General features: G+C 31.6%; 4 protein-coding genes across 4 annotated transcripts; 1 reads left to right on the top strand and 3 right to left on the bottom strand.

Moving 5' to 3' along the window:
- Positions 1 to 85: 85 nt before the first annotated feature.
- LOC130665841 (INO80 complex subunit B) lies at positions 86 to 2,441 on the bottom strand. The gene is made up of 5 exons (XM_057466451.1): positions 2,282 to 2,441; positions 1,900 to 2,207; positions 1,553 to 1,786; positions 389 to 561; positions 86 to 300 (listed from the first exon to the last, which is right to left on the bottom strand). Exons 1-5 carry the CDS (start codon positions 2,322 to 2,324, stop codon positions 165 to 167), a joined length of 894 nt encoding a protein of 297 aa, XP_057322434.1. The 5' UTR covers positions 2,325 to 2,441; the 3' UTR covers positions 86 to 164.
- Positions 2,442 to 3,199: 758 nt separating this feature from the next.
- LOC130665840 (BTB/POZ domain-containing adapter for CUL3-mediated RhoA degradation protein 3) lies at positions 3,200 to 6,428 on the bottom strand. Its single transcript, XM_057466450.1, has 4 exons — positions 5,740 to 6,428; positions 4,014 to 4,326; positions 3,746 to 3,944; positions 3,200 to 3,505 (listed from the first exon to the last, which is right to left on the bottom strand). The coding sequence occupies exons 1-4, from the start codon at positions 6,098 to 6,100 to the stop codon at positions 3,302 to 3,304; spliced, it is 1,077 nt and encodes a 358-aa protein (XP_057322433.1). The 5' UTR covers positions 6,101 to 6,428; the 3' UTR covers positions 3,200 to 3,301.
- A 3,645-nt stretch (positions 6,429 to 10,073) lies between these two features.
- LOC130665836 (intraflagellar transport protein 20 homolog) lies at positions 10,074 to 12,471 on the top strand. Its single transcript, XM_057466445.1, has 3 exons — positions 10,074 to 10,708; positions 10,772 to 10,926; positions 12,142 to 12,471. Exons 1-3 carry the CDS (start codon positions 10,585 to 10,587, stop codon positions 12,253 to 12,255), a joined length of 393 nt encoding a protein of 130 aa, XP_057322428.1. The 5' UTR covers positions 10,074 to 10,584; the 3' UTR covers positions 12,256 to 12,471.
- Positions 12,472 to 12,519: 48 nt separating this feature from the next.
- Positions 12,520 to 15,452, bottom strand: LOC130665835 (probable protein phosphatase CG10417). Its single transcript, XM_057466444.1, has 3 exons — positions 15,083 to 15,452; positions 13,298 to 14,950; positions 12,520 to 13,047 (listed from the first exon to the last, which is right to left on the bottom strand). Exons 1-3 carry the CDS (start codon positions 15,191 to 15,193, stop codon positions 12,808 to 12,810), a joined length of 2,004 nt encoding a protein of 667 aa, XP_057322427.1. The 5' UTR covers positions 15,194 to 15,452; the 3' UTR covers positions 12,520 to 12,807.
- Positions 15,453 to 16,340: the final 888 nt, after the last annotated feature.

The raw sequence follows: 16,340 nt of genomic DNA, 5'->3' as shown, positions 1-16,340 counted from the left end.
ATGACACGCGAATAAGTAAATTAACCGTTAGGAAATTTTACCCGTAGTACCAGACAATTAATAACTTATGATTGGTAGTCGATAGTTTAAATAATTTAATAATATAAATATATTTATTTAACATTTAAAATATTTGTCAAGTTAAGGTAAAATTATTTTTAAAACTACGCTAATATACGAGCTATGTTTGCTTTGTAACACTCGAGGCTGCACAGAGGGATCCCCGTTCTGGAGCAACAGTATTTTTTTGGATTATTGCAGTCATCTACTCCACATTTTATTACTTCCGGTATTTTTTTTCTGAAATAAATCAGTAAAAATTCTAATCAATTTTTTTTTTTAAAACAACAATATTTTAAATTCTATAGATATTAAAAAATTCACTCACACAACAGATGGAGGTAAAGGAAAATCAACACCAGGAGGTAAAGATATCGAGGACCCGTCCAAAGTTATCCTGTAAGACACTAAGGGTACCAGCCGCTTGGACATCCTGCCCCTGGACATCAGTTTCGATGTCTTGGACTCCTGTTTCTTCAGCAGTCTCTCCATTGTTTTTTTCTGCAAGCAATAATTACCAATCATCCAATCATTCCCTACTAGCAAAAAAACACCGGCACACAAAAAAAAATAAGTTCTCTGTACTTTTGACGGGACTGATTTATTCCCATGTATTTTGACCCGCTGAATCTGAATCCGAGGTCCGTTTAACCCGTACACCCTCAGATTTTTAGAAAACTTTAAAAAACCTCAAAAAATCACAAAAATCGACCGTTTTTTAAATTTGTAAATTTTCTTAACTCTAACTAAGCATGATTTTTATGTATTTCGGTCCTCCGCATACTAACCTAAACTTTATTTAAAACATTAGCCATTTAAAGTCTGAGTAAATTCCAAAAAACCCCAAAAAATTGCAAAAAAGCAAAAAAATTCTTAGTATTGTGATGAAAAAAATTTTATAGGGCTAAATAAATAATTATTTTCATGTATGTTTATCTGTCACATATAATTCTCGAACATCCATGGCTCAGACATCTCTAAAATTTTAAATAAATGGCAAAAATTCCCAAAAAATCGAAAAAAATGAAATTTGTTATAACAAAAATCAATTTTTAAATCGAAATAAATAAAAAAAATCATATTGTTCGATCTGTGATATATATATAAAAAATATTTTGGCCTAAAACATAAAAAAATTTTAATATGCTTCAAAAAATCTTTTTTGCAATTTTTTGGGGTTTTTTGGAATTTACTCAGACTTTAAATGGCTAATGTTTTAAATAAACTCGAGGTTAGTATGTGGAGGACCGAAATACATAAAAATCATGCTTAGTTAGGGTTAAAAAAATTTATAAATTTAAAAAACGGTCGATTTTTGTGTATTTTTGAGGTTTTTTTAAGTTTTCTAAAAATCTGAGGGTGTACGGGTTAAACGGACCTCGGGTTCGGATTCAGCGGGTCAAAATACATGGGAATAAATGGGTCCGGTCAAAAGTACAGAGAACTTATTTTTTTTTGTGTGCCGGTGAAATTAAACAAATAGAATAATTACTTTGTCTTTCTCTCTTTTTTCATCGGCCATCTGCTTGCGCTTCAAAGATTTCAGTGCCGCTTTCTGTATAGCTTCTGCTGTCATTACTTTTTCTTTGTACCCAGTAGGCAAAGACATCAATTGTTCGACCCCTGGATGTGGCTCCGTGTCAGTTTTTCTTTCAAACATGGCGCGTTGTCTTGCTGTCATTAGTTTTGGATCTTTAGGTTTTATTTTTTTCAATTCATCATCTACCTGATTAATTAAATAAATTAATTAATTAAACTGTCGACTCTCTAAATGTAGACCTAGACCAAGACCTAGACCTAGATCTTAGACTCTAGACTTGACATAAAAAAAAAAATTACCTCTTCAAGTTTACCAGACTCAATAGCATCCAGCCAACGTTCCTCTTCACTACTGGTACCACTATCTCTGGCTTTACCATTTTTCGATACTTTTTTTTTAGTCTTCGGTGATGCTGAGGTTCCAACCGAACTCGTTGCATTTTTTGACAATTTATCAAAAACAATATCATCATTTTTTTTACCTCGACTAACTGACAGTTTCTTTTTATCAATCAGAGGATTTGAACCAACGACCGCTTCATGAATTAATTTCTTTTTTTTGTGTTTCTTGTGTTTGTGTTTTTTGTGCCGCTTCAATGGTATTGTTTCTAAAAAAAAATTATTAATTACAATTACAATTAACAATTAGAGGTTAAATTTTACAAAATATAAATTTACTTACCAATTAAACCAACACTTCCAGTGGCTTCTTTAGGTTTTCCCATTTTACTTTTATTCAAAATCAAATTTAATTAAAAATAATTAATAATTACAATTACAATTTATCTAGACAAATGTAAACAAATAAGACATTACAAATTACAATTACAGATCATATATCAACTACTCGATAAGCTAGACTTCGATTATTAACAATCGATACCTAGAATTCCCATTTAGCGCCAATTTAAATTTTTCAAATTTCGCGCGCTTTTAAAAATTGATTTTTTCAATAAAATTACACGTTTTTCGTAATTAATAATTAAAATAAAAGTAATTAACATAAAAATAAATGATAATTAAAGTAGAAAATTAATTATTTATTAATAAATTGTAAACAAAAATTGTATTTATTAAAATACGATGTAATTACATGACATCAATTGATTTTATTATGAGCAATTAAATATGCAAATACAATTAACAGTTAAACAATTATATTTATATTTAAATATATATAAATATATATATATACTTACATATAAATAATTAGTGATTGTAACAATCTTATAATTAAATTCGACTATTAAATTTTTACTGTATATTTAATTAACGTCAATACAGATTTTATTTTATTTAAATTAATAATCATAAATAATTAATTATTAATTATTATAAATTTACCCTGTCGCGAAAAATTGGCAGTATTTAATTTAAATGAATGCACTTGGAAAATTAAACCAAAGAAAAAGAAAAAAAAAATATATAAATACGAAGAATTAATAAATAAAAATAAATCTACATATTTTACAGAATTTAAATTATAAGTCCCATTAAAAAAAGTTAATTACTGGTTTATTAATAAATATGTTAACGTGTTTGGCACTTAGTCTGCTTGATAATTAGTGCGAATAAATACTTTATTATTTATATTTATACGTTTGTTTATTTTATTTTTTCATTTAATATGAGCGCGAGTTTTGAAAGAACGGACCAGGCTCATGATAGCGGGATGTGAAGGTGTCAGTACTGTTAGGGGGGGTCAGTTGGTATTTTGTTTGTTGGTACGAAGACGAGCTAATCCAGATCGTTCGCCCTCTTCTTCGTCGCTTGTACACGGAGGCCCTCCACCAACGGCACCACGGGACGATGTCGCTTGCATGAGTTCTTGGTCTGGACCATTGCGGTGCTCATATAATAATATATTTAATGTCTCCTCATAAATTCTAGCTTCCGGAAACTCCACCTATTGAAATAAACAAAATTTAAATTTTTTAAATATTTATCCGATAGCCATTTCATCAACTAGACGCAAATTTACCGCCAAGTCGACGGCAATTTGCTGGTAAAATTCAAGTTACTGAGTGTTGAGGTGTCAAGTTGATGGCAACAGACACGATTTTTTTTACAACAAACTCCTGCTATCAGGATCTCAACGCCGGGAATTTTAAAACTACTGGCGGTAAATTTAAAAAAAATAAATTACCTTAGTGTGTTTTTTATCAGTAGTGTAAACAATTGAATGACAACAAACTTCTCCAACTTTTCTACCATGACCGTAAAAAGTCCAGCAGCAAATTTCAACAGAACCGATCACATCTTTGATAAATAAAACTCTTCCATTGAATCTCAGAGACATTTTATCAAAGAGCTCAATATTTTTTAGTAAATTATCATCTGAGGTGCTGGAAAAAATAAATAACTGAGTGTCAGTCACACAAATCTACAGAAAATAAATAAATAAAATAAAATACCTAGTATATGAATATTTATTGTTGTGTCTATTGATAAGTAATTTAACAACTGGTTTGGTGGTGCTGCTGATGAGCAATTGCTCTTCTCTTTGGGAAGTTATCAAGGCGACTCGACAAATAGGTTCAGCTTCGCGTTCTTTTCGTAGCAGAGCTTGTTCACATGATTCAGCCAACTCGCTGATGCAGTAGTACTTCGCTTCGACAAGTAGCTCCGTTATCTCTTTAGTACTTTCTGGTAATGCCACTGATCCATTGCGCAGGAAGTTCAAAATTGTGCCAAAGTGTTTGCCACATCTGTCAATTAGTATCCAGCCTAAAAAAAAATAAACAATTACGTAAATAATTCTAGTACCTGAAGACCGAGATGTTTTTCGTGCAACGGAAATTAAAAAAATTCATGTAAGACTACTACTTAAGGGGGTAGTTCTGGAAGGTGAGGGTGGTCTGAAATTTTCGGCTGACATACCAGCACCTGTATGCAAAACATTTTAGAGATGCTGCAACAGGACAAAATCCTTCTAGTAAAATTTCAAAACTTAAAAACAAATTTAAGGGGGATAGCCACTGGAATTTCAAAAAAAAAAAATTTTTTTTTTTTTATTAAATCAAAGTGTATATGTTCAAAAATATGTATTTAAAGTTTTATATGAAAATTCCGAATATTTTTCAAGTTATAGTCATTTTTGTGACAGCGCGTCAACTGACCGCTGCATCGACTAAAAACTTTGAACGCATTTTTCTCAAAACTACTTTTTTTGAACTGGTGGCATCTGTAATTTGCATAAATATCAACCGATTCGCAACTTTTTTTTTTTGCCGTATTCGTCTATTCAGTAGCTATAGTTGCACATAGGGGATTTTGAAAATTTTGATTTTTAAGATTTTTTAGGGCTGTTTGAATCCAAAAAAATGAGAAAAAATAACGAAAAAATTTTTAATATGTCGCCATTTTTTTTCAAATTCAAATTTTCAAAATCCCCTATGTGCAACGATAACCACATGCATACAGATTACAACGCCGTTTGGTTTTTTTGTTTCTGATAATCCGTTTTTGAGTTAGAGATGACACCGTGGTGGGGGAAATTTTTTTGTTGCTCCACAAAAATGCTTATAACTTTGTAACAACATGATATTTTTTAATGAAAATTTAGGAGAATTATCTTCAATGTATACTTCAGTAAACAAAAAAAACCCGATCCCCAAATTCCTTTATTATTCCAGTCAAAAAAAATCCCGAAAATCACCTATTTTTTCGATCCTCAGTGGCTATCCCCCTTAAAGTTTTGAAAAAAATTCAAATTATAAAGAAAAATTCAAACTTTGTTCTGTCGTTCCTACAGAATTTTGTCCGGTTGCTCCCCCAGGTCTGCGTTCTGTTGCGCCGCCTATTTTTTCCATGTAGATTTTTTATTTATCTTCAAATTTTTATTTTCGTGGCGCGAAAAGTTCATGATCCTGAAGTTAGCAGACATTTAAAAATTTTTGAATTTTCGTATTTCAACAAATCAATTGTAAAAAAACAAAATAAAAATATGCACATGTAGAAAATTTGAAAAACTACAGGTGCAATTTTTTCAAATATTTTTTTTTTTATGTTTTATCGTCTAAAAAAAAATCAAAAAATTATTAGACGTCTGCTAACTTCAGTATCATAAAAGTTCCGGTCTTCAGGAACTAGTTAATAGATTGATTATTTAATTATTCAAATAATTAATAAAATTACTACCTTCTGAATCAGTATGAACATCCATGCGACCGCTGAACATCGCACGTAACATCGTGTCATGTTTCCTCAGGGTACTGATCGTCGTGTAGTGCAATGACCCGCCGATATTCAATTTCACATACTCAGAGGGGTAACGAATAACTGGACGATGATCGCCGGACATAACGCCGCCGTTGCTGTTGCTGGTGGTGCTGGTGCTGACAATCAGAGCCGCTGGCGAAGAGGTTAGAGTCGATGATGTCGACGGAGGTGTCAGCGAGGATGCTGAGGCTGATGATATTGCCAGCAGGGCCAGAGGTTCTGATGTCGTCGGTGACGATGACGACGATGCCTCGATTTTATCTGGTGTCACAATAAACATTTAATATCCACAAGCAACGTGCGCACGTTGCTTTATCAGTCTTGCTCTGATATTTATCACCAGCTCTACCTATTTATTTATATATATTTATTTTTATATTGTTATTATTATAATTAGCGATTATAAAAACTAGTCTACGTGACACTTGGCCATTTTAAGTCTCTAGTTTATTTTATTTAAATAATTTATTGTACACTTGGTAAAATTATCATGTTTTTGAATCCATGTCCATATTGATGGATTTTTTAAATTTAATTATATTTAGTAACTTGGGTAATTGGTGTATGAGTGTAATAACACAAGTTAATAAAATTTACTTGAAGTTAGCAACGGTCATTTTTTTTTTATCCACCTGCTGAAAAACGAGTGTGAATGTAGCAGACAATTGTCAATTTAAAAATTTAAAAATGAGCGGATTTAATGTTAATAAAATTAAATTTAAAAAATGCGCGCACATAGAATTTGAAAATCAGTATGTGCATTTTTAAAATTTTAAAATTTTTCATTGTTTAAGTCGTTTATTTGTAATTTAAAATTTGTCACATATCTGCTACATTCACACTCATGGGTCCATAAGAGAGATCGAACGAAAATGTAGCCAACGCAACGAATGCAAACAAATTTGAAAGCAAAATTGGTCAGTAACAAAATATATAATTCAATAACTGATATAATACACTTAATGAAGTACAAATCGAAATAAAAACTTTAAATTGATATAACACTTACACTTTAATAGTAAAATGTTATATATGAACAAAAATCTAGATAATAGCATAAAAAAAAAAAAAACAAACAGTATGAATGACACTCTTTATAAGTATCTAAGGTTCATTTTGCAATAAAGATACAATTGACATCACGTCGGACGTGAAAAGAAATTCAACCGTCGGTAAGGTAAATCTTGTTAGGTAACTAACTACCCTGATAGCCACTCTAACTGTAAGTTAACCCTGCACTGTAAAAAGAGCGGTGTTAAAAATGGACTCATTTTAACTCCGCCCGGTGTTAAAATAAAATTACACTGGTGTAGGAGGAGTAATTCACCGGTGTTAAAAATACCGGTGTTAAATCAGGGTAACCGGTGTAAAAGCGGAGTAATATCGGTGTAAAAGCGGGGTAATCGGTGTAAAAGCGGAGTAATATCGGTGTAAAAGCAGGGTAACCAGTGTAAATGCGGAGTAAAATCGGTGTAAAAGCGGGGTAATCGGTGTAAAAGCGGAGTAATATCACACACTGTAAAAAGAGCGGTGTTAAAAATGCACTCATTTTAACTCCGCCCGGTGTTAAAATAAAATTACACTGGTGTAGGAGGAGTAATTCACCGGTGTTAAAAATACCGGTGTTAAATCAGGGTAACCGGTGTAAAAGCGGAGTAATATCGGTGTAAAAGCGGGGTAATCGGTGTAAAAGCGGAGTAATATCGGTGTAAATGCGGAGTAAAATCGGTGTAAAAGCGGGGTAATCGGTGTAAAAGCGGAGTAATATCACACACTGTAAAAAGAGCGGTGTTAAAAATGGACTCATTTTAACTCCGCCCGGTGTTAAAATAAAATTACACTGGTGTAGGAGGAGTAATTCACCGGTGTTAAAAATACCGGTGTTAAATCAGGGTAACCGGTGTAAAAGCGGAGTAATATCGGTGTAAAAGCGGGGTAATCGGTGTAAAAGCGGAGTAATATCGGTGTAAAAGCAGGGTAACCGGTGTAAATGCGGAGTAAAATCGGTGTAAAAGCGGGGTAATCGGTGTAAAAGCGGAGTAATATCACACACTGTAAAAAGAGCGGTGTTAAAAATGGACTCATTTTAACTCCGCCCGGTGTTAAAATAAAATTACACTGGTGTAGGAGGAGTAATTCACCGGTGTTAAAAATACCGGTGTTAAATCAGGGTAACCGGTGTAAAAGCGGAGTAATATCGGTGTAAAAGCGGGGTAATCGGTGTAAAAGCGGAGTAATATCGGTGTAAAAGCAGGGTAACCGGTGTAAATGCGGAGTAAAATCGGTGTAAAAGCGGGGTAATCGGTGTAAAAGCGGAGTAATATCACACACTGTAAAAAAAGCGGTGTTAAAAATGCACTCATTTTAACTCCGCCCGGTGTTAAAATAAAATTACACCGGTGTACACCAAGTATATATATACTTGATCGCTTCAAGTACTTCTAAAATGTTTTAACTTTTTAACCCAATAAACATTATTATAATTAATTAATAATCTTTCTGAAAGCATGGAGTCTTATTACGAGTAATTCTCATATACTTATATTTATTTTTTTATGTCTTGTCAAGACTCAGCGAGATTTTTTTAATGATATTGGTCTTGGTCTTGAATTGCGATCTATAATATCGTCTTGGTCTTGTCTTGACAAATCGAGACGAGGTCAAACTAGATCAATACAATCTCGATCTTGAGTGAAGCCCTAGTTTTTTAGATAAATGAAGCGGGCGAATCCATAACATCGGCGGATTTTTACTGGAGAGTCAAGTCTTGTTATTCATTCCTCCGAAAATCTGGAGCTAGAAAGTTGGATGTGATCGGCATATTTGTAGACGATCCATTATTAGACAGTGTCATTGCAACTGCATCATTATGCGCTGGGTGCATCTTTTCATCATGGTTTAAACATCATTTGTCTAAAGGTATTTAAATTTATGAAGAATTTGATTTATTTATGTATTTCGCGTGAATAATTCCAAAAGGATATATCGCTATATTTTATGAGACATGAAATCATAAGTAGAGCAGTCTATCATTTCAAGCGATTTTGAATAATCTTATGCGATTGAAAGATATTTGCGTCTTATAATTAAATGAGAAAATATTAATAATCGACTGCGAATTTTCTATGAGGTTTTATGTGGAAATAGTACAATGAGAAAATAATTTTCTCCTGACACTTAATTTTTTTCATACTATATCGAAAATTGTTCAGAAAAAACATTAATATCATAGTCTAATACATGATACCACTATAATCAAAAATTTTCAGCGGATAATCCATCCCATGAATGCTTCAAGCTGGCGAATATAAAAACTCTGAAATAAGTATCTTACCAGGGACACCACAAATGGTGGGCGCGATCTAGTGGCGAGCACCGAACTACTCCCGCTGCTGCTGCCTAACATTATAACTTTTTAAATCAATAATCATTAGGTTCAAATATATATTTATTAACCTCGAACAAATATATATATTTATTCTAAATGAATATATTTTTTTGTATCTAAGTAATGTTTATTAGAGTTAATATAACAATACTTTGCTTTAATATTTGGATTTATTGGGACTATAAAATAGTTTAGTTGTCCCTTAAATAAATATTTTCTTAACTTTACCAAATGATTTTATTATCTTAGAGAGAGAAATATTAATGTCAACCAAATAGGGTCTATTAAATCATTTGTTAAAAATGATAAAATAGATTATATTGACGTAATAAAATTTAGTTGTCCCAAATAAATTTTAGTTTAACAGAATTTAACAAAACCAATTTAATTGTCCAAAGAGAAATTTTTTCTCAGTGTAATTTCATAAGATTTTTTTCTTATATCATTATAGAAGCTACGTCCATAATTTATGGGAGCAGTTCGTATAATTATGGGAATGCCACCCTTAATATTAATACTATCGGAATCATTCCTATAATACACAGGGTTCAATCTTTTTTATTTTAATTTCATTTATTCTTTCTTTTATATACTTAACTTATTTCATTAATAAAATGTCATAACAAAAATTCTACTGTTTGAACTTAGCGCCTAGTAAAAATAATCGCTGTAGAGATTTTCAATATGAGAGATGTTCTCATGTAGAGATGGATCGATGTGAAAATAATCGTTTGTAGAGTTTTTTTTTCTACGACTATTTTTCACGAAGATATAGCTTTATAGCTATATAGCTTTACAAAAACCACTAAAAAATTTATAAAATTTTTTTGTCCCTTCAATTTTGCTGGATACATGGTTTTCTTTAGACTAATTTATCAACAATTAATAAGTTAATAAGTAATTTATCAATTACTTGAAATTGACGGCAAGTTCTTTTGTCAAATTACATTCAGATGATGGCAGTAGGTTTGCATCAACTAGCACGCAAGTATTATTCAGCCGGGGCTTACCAGAAACTTGTCGTTAAATTAGCCGTAAGTGTTTCACTGCAGAACTTCCTGAGCAAAGGTGTGGCTATCAGGGTATTTTGTTATTGACCAATTTTATTTTTAAATTTTCTTGCATTTGTTGCGTTAGCTACATTTTCGTTCGGATCTCTCTTATTAAGATTAAGTGTTTTGATAAAACAAAACAATGCGCAACAAACTACTGCGCAAGTTACAATTATCAATAAAAAAAAACATATCAAAACATAGCAACCCCAATTCTGTATTTTACTAATAAATATATAAAAGTATTTTAAATAATAAAAATTTTAATGAATAAATTTATCTTAAGTTAGTAGTTAATTAAATCTTTGTATAAAAACATCAAAAATGGCAGACTCGTTAGCGAAATACGGATTGTTTGTTGACGATTTATGTAAAATCCGTATCCTAGAACCCGAAATTACAACTCAGAGTGACAAATTAAAAGACGAATGTCACGATTTCGTAAGCAGTAAGTGTGAATTTAAACAAGTGACACTTAAAAGGTTTATAAATAAATTTTTTAATTTAATAGAAATAACAGAATTCAAAAAAAATTCCGAGCGGTTCATAAATCTGCTGGACAAATTAGCAACGGAAGTTGAGAAAGAAAAAATGCGTACCATTGGCGCCAGAAATTTATTGAGTTCCGTTGAGAAACAACGTGACGTACAAAAACAAAAGATCCAGGTTTATTTTTTTGAATCACTTGTTCACGGCCAGTTTTTAAAACCGGGTTTTTTTGAAATCCTGGTGTAAATTATCATTGCAAATATATGATTAATATATAGATATACTAGCAATATTAATTTAAACCCGATTTGAAAAACTGGCCCCTATTATGAATGATCCTGAAGTTAGCAGACATTTTAAAATTTTTGAATTTTTGGTTTTCAACAAATCAATTGCAAAAAAAATAAAATAAAAATATGCACATGTAGAAAATTAAAAAAACTACAGGTGCAATTTTTTCAAATATTTTTTTTTTATGGTTTATCGTCTAAAACAAAATCCAAAAATTATTAGACGTCTGCTAACTTCAGTATCATATTTATGAAGCTGCCGTTAGCCAACTAGTAATCTTTGGATTTTTTTAAAAACCATAAATTACAAAAAAAAAATATTTTGAAAAATTGCACCTATGGTTTTTTTTATTTCCTACGTGTGCATTTTTTTAGTTTTTTTTTTTTTTTCGTAATTGAATCGTTGAAAAAAAAATCAAAAAATTGTTACTTATATACCAACTTGAGGAATGATTCTGAAATTAGCAGCCAATTAACACTTTCGGATTTTTTTTTCAACAATTAAATTTAAAAAAAAAAATGCACATGTAGGAAATTAAAAAAACTAGAGGTGCAATTTTAAAAAAAAATTTTTTTATAATAATTTATCGTTTTTTAAAAAATCAGAAAATTATTAGATGTTGGCTAACTTATGAGATGATACTGAAATTAGCAGACGTCTAATAATTTTTGGATTTTTTTTTAGACAATAAATTACAAAAAAAAAATATTTTAAAAAATTGCACTTGTAATTTTTTTAAATTTTCTACATGTGCATATTTTTAGTTTTTTTTTTTTGTAATTGATTTGGTGAAAAAAAATCCGAAAATTTCGAATTGTCTGCTAACTTCAGGATTATACTTATGAGTGTGAATGTAGCAGACATCAAATTTAAAATTATTAATAAATAGAGTAAATAATTAATAAAATTAAATTTAAAAAAAATGCGCATTTAAAAAATTTTGAAATTAATAAGTGCATTTTTATGAATATTTTTTTTTTATTATTTACTCTATTTAATTATAATTTTAAATTTGTCTGTCGGCTTCACTCATCCTCATTAACTTTAGTATCAATCTTTATATATAAAATATAATAATTAATTTTTTTTTAATTTTTGTAGGCGATGATAATTGAAAAAACAATGGAACTAGAAAGACTGAGAGTACAGTACGACTCGTTGAAAAAAATCGAACTCGAACAACTTGAAACAATTGAACATTTGACTATCAATTAATATCAACACACCAGATTTTTTTATTAAATATTTTTTAATTAAGACAGTAAAAATATTAAATTAATTTAAATCATTAATTATCAACTATTTCTATTATTATTATTAATATTATTATTATTATTAGATTTTTCAAAGGCACATTTAAATTCTCTGCCAACTTTCACACGAAAAAAACAAAAAAATTTGAAAATAAATTTTATTTCAAATGAAAAAAAAGAAATAATAATAATTAATTAATTAATTATAAGAAAACTCATCGTGTTACAAATATAAACCCTATTGTCTAGATTTATTTACATTTACATATTAATTCTAATAAACGTTAAATCTAGAGAACATCGTAACCAATTAAGTGGAGCAGTCAAGTAATTAATTAATTGATTGGTTTAATCAATTATTGTACTGAGTATAAACTGTTAGACCTTTTTTAGGTAAAATTTGTATAAAAATAAAACAAAAGCTCCGCAACCGTAAATTTGAATAAAAAAAAAGATTGTACGGTTAAATAAAAAAAAAAAAAGTTAAGCTTCACTTAAAAACGAATTTGTTTTTTTAAACGGTGTCTACTTTAACCCGTTTGCATTCGTCTGAGGGTTCAGTTGGGTCGGTTTGTTCGTTGGAGTCCGTGGGGGACAGCGGCCTCTTCTTGGCAGCCAGGCTGTTGGTGTCGTCGATTTTTTCCGATGTTACGTCTGCTGGTTTTGACGATTTTAATTTAACGATAACTGCGGTCATGTTGTCGCATCCGGTTCCGTCCCCGCAGGTGTCCGGCGCCAAACAATGATCGAATAACTGAAACAATTTAAAATTAATTAATAATTTATATGGATAATTTTTTAATAAAAAATGAAAATCAATAAAAAATTAAATTAAAAGTTTGACCGACTGGTAAAATAAATAATGAAAATGTTTTAGTGAAATTACAAGTTGATTGAAATTGTAATTAAAAATTTTTAATTAAAAACTTCAATTAAATATCTATGAGCCCGGCTAAATATTTATTGAATAATTATAATAATCAATTATTCAAAAAAAAAATTACCTCTTCGCAGATGCTAGACAAGCTTTTATCTTTAATGTTAATTCTCTCCTGGACAAATTGAACGACTTCCGCGCTGGTCATGAAATTCCAAATCCCGTCGCACGCGAGGATCAAAAAATCGTCTCTCTGCCGGTCTATTTTTACGTGTCTGACATCAGGCATCGCGGAAATCATCTGATCCTGAGCTGGCAGGTCAGTGTTTTGCTTGTACGCGTGGTCACCTAAAGCGCGGGACAAATTTAGCCCGCCATTGACTCTGCCGTCAGCAGTAACCTTTCCTCCGGCATTGACGATCCGCTTCATCTCGGGATCGTCCTCAGGCTTGTGGTCCAAACTGAGCTCGAGGGCTTGTCCATCGCGACAGAGAACGCACCTGGAGTCTCCAGCATTCGCTACGTACAGATCGTCTCCCTGAAGAATAGCAACAACGGCAGTGCATCCGCTGTCAGAGCCCGGCTCTTCATTGACAGTAATGTCTCCGTCCATGTCATCGTCATCGTCATCATCGTCATCCGAATCATCGTCATCATCATCAATCTCGTCGCTGTCATCAATTTCGTCAGTGTCACTGGCACTCTCGGGACCATCGAAGTTCTCATCGATTTCCTCCTCATCCTCATCGTCATCGTCAGAGTCAGTTATCGGTTTCAAAAGACTGCGGAAAAATGGTTCTATTACTAATCTACGTCCCACGCTACTGATTCTTTCTTGGCTTGTCTCTCCATTCTCCAGTGTCGAGCTGCTAGTGACATTATCATTATTTTTTCCATCTTCATCTTTAGTCTTAACTTTTAATTCCGAGCCATTAACTTCCTTATTGTCGACAGTGTGCTCCGTTTTACTGGGAGAGACTTTAGTATCAGAGTCCTCAGAGCTATCTGGCATGTCAGCGTTATCTTTAACCGTCTCCACTTTCACATCTTTTACAGCCTCTCCAATTTTATCATCAGCTTTAACTGGTTCACTTACTTTACTATCTAATTTATCTGACTCTTTTTTATGGGCAACTTCCCCGTTGCTTGTACTGGTCGTCGAGTCAAGAGTTTGTTCAGCTTCACTACTTTTAGGACTTTCGACTTTACTTTCATCACCAGGACTAGGACTAGGACCAGCAGTGGCACTACCAGCAGCACTAGCACTGGATCCATCAGACTGAGAAGAGCTGCTGACATCAGCTTCATTTGAGGACGTGGAAGAGCACCCAGCAGAAGGATCCCCGCGGTCTTTCGTTCTTCGGCAGCGTATAAGTGGACTGGAGATTATCCTCTTGCCAAACCTGTCGGCGGTAGCCTGAGTGTCAGCCAAGTACTTGGCCATCACCTGCTCCAATGGCATCTCAGCCTCTTGCTTCAAGTTGCTGACATTGTCCTCGTCGTCGGTCTCCGCCTCTTCTTTAGTTTTTTCTGTCTCGGTGTTCTTAGATATTTCCTTGAGGACTTTTATGATCTCCGGAGTTGCCAGCGTCGCGTCAAAACCCAGGAACGCGTCAATCAAAGCCTGTCGTATGTCACCACGTTTGTAAGCTTCCGTTTCTTTGATAAATTCTGGTAATTTTTTAGCACAATAACTCGCGACTTCGTGACCCCCGTGACCATCATAGACAGCAAACAGCGACACGTTTTCGTCAAAGTCAATGCAGCAGTTGTGAGCATCCTGTTAAATGTCAACAAGAAATAAATTAGTCGATTGATCCCAGAGCATCCAGATCTCCATCTACTCTGCTATCATTTTTAAATTAAATTAATTAATTAATTAATATTATAATTATGTAGTGAAAAAAATTACCTCCTGGCTTATTCGCCATCCTTGCATAGAACTCGCGCCAAATGCCACATTTTTACCAGAATCATCAGTGGACTCCTTTGTGGTTACCGGCTCCGACAAATACGCGCCCATTTTTTATTTCACTGTTTTCAATACAATGCCACAAGTTTAGATTTTAATATTGACAAATTAGAAATAATTCAACTCACGTTTATTATTTTTTTTTTTTTTTTTTATTCGCTATTTATTTAGTTACTTTAATTAGTGATAGTTATTTATTTAATTGGACAATGAGCCGTTAACTAGACTCCATGACCGGTTTTTAAAGCAACTCGTAACAAATGCTTGCTTGCTTGTTGCAAATATGAGCTAATGCTAATATCCGCCATTACGCTGTGCCTCCACTCGGTTTACAATCCAAGTGCTGGCCTCTGCTCGCGCCATTTTTGACCGCCAATATTTGAATTTTTTTCATTAATTTTAAACTAAATATTAATAATAATCATTGTTGTTAATTTTATATAAATATTTGAAATTAATCATTTTTCGAATTTTAAATTTGAATAATAGAGATGGCGCGACTTTTGCGCGGCAATATTTGAATTTTTTTCATTAATTTAAAATTAAATATTAATAATAATTATTATTGTTAATTAATTATAAATATTTAAAATTACTTATTTTAAATATCTAAGATTGGAAATTTGAATAATAAAGATGGCGCGGCTTTTGCGCGGCAATATTTGAATTTTTTTTATTAATTTATAATTAAACATTAATAATAATTATTATTGTTAATTAAATATAAATATTTAAAATTACTTATTTTAAATATCTAAGATTGGAAATTTGAATAATAAAGATGGCGCGGCTTTTGCGCGGCAATATTTGAATTTTTTTGATTAATTTAAAATTAAATATTAATAATAATTATTATTGTTAATTAAATATAAATATTTTAAATTACTTATTTTAAATATCTAAGATTGGAAATTTGAATAATAAAGATGGCGTAGTTTTTGCGCGGCAATATTTGAATTTTATAAATTACTACTTTATTAAATTAACTATTAATGGGCAGTAATTTGTTAAAAATATTAAAAAAATTTAATATATTTAATTGCTAGTTCAAAATTTAAATTTCCGTGCGTGCGCAGGTTTTTCCCGCCAATATTCGAATCTCAAAAAGTACCTGAAATAAATAAACGACAAAAATAAATATTATGAATAAAAATGGTAATTAATTTAAAATCTAAAATTATTTAACGAAAATGTTTGC

This window comes from Microplitis mediator, chromosome 3 (assembly GCF_029852145.1).
Source record: "Microplitis mediator isolate UGA2020A chromosome 3, iyMicMedi2.1, whole genome shotgun sequence".
In the NCBI taxonomy this organism is placed as follows: Eukaryota; Metazoa; Arthropoda; class Insecta; order Hymenoptera; family Braconidae; genus Microplitis; species Microplitis mediator.
The sequence above is the reverse complement of the archived record's forward strand: the minus strand, read 5'-3'. Positions and strand labels throughout refer to the sequence as shown.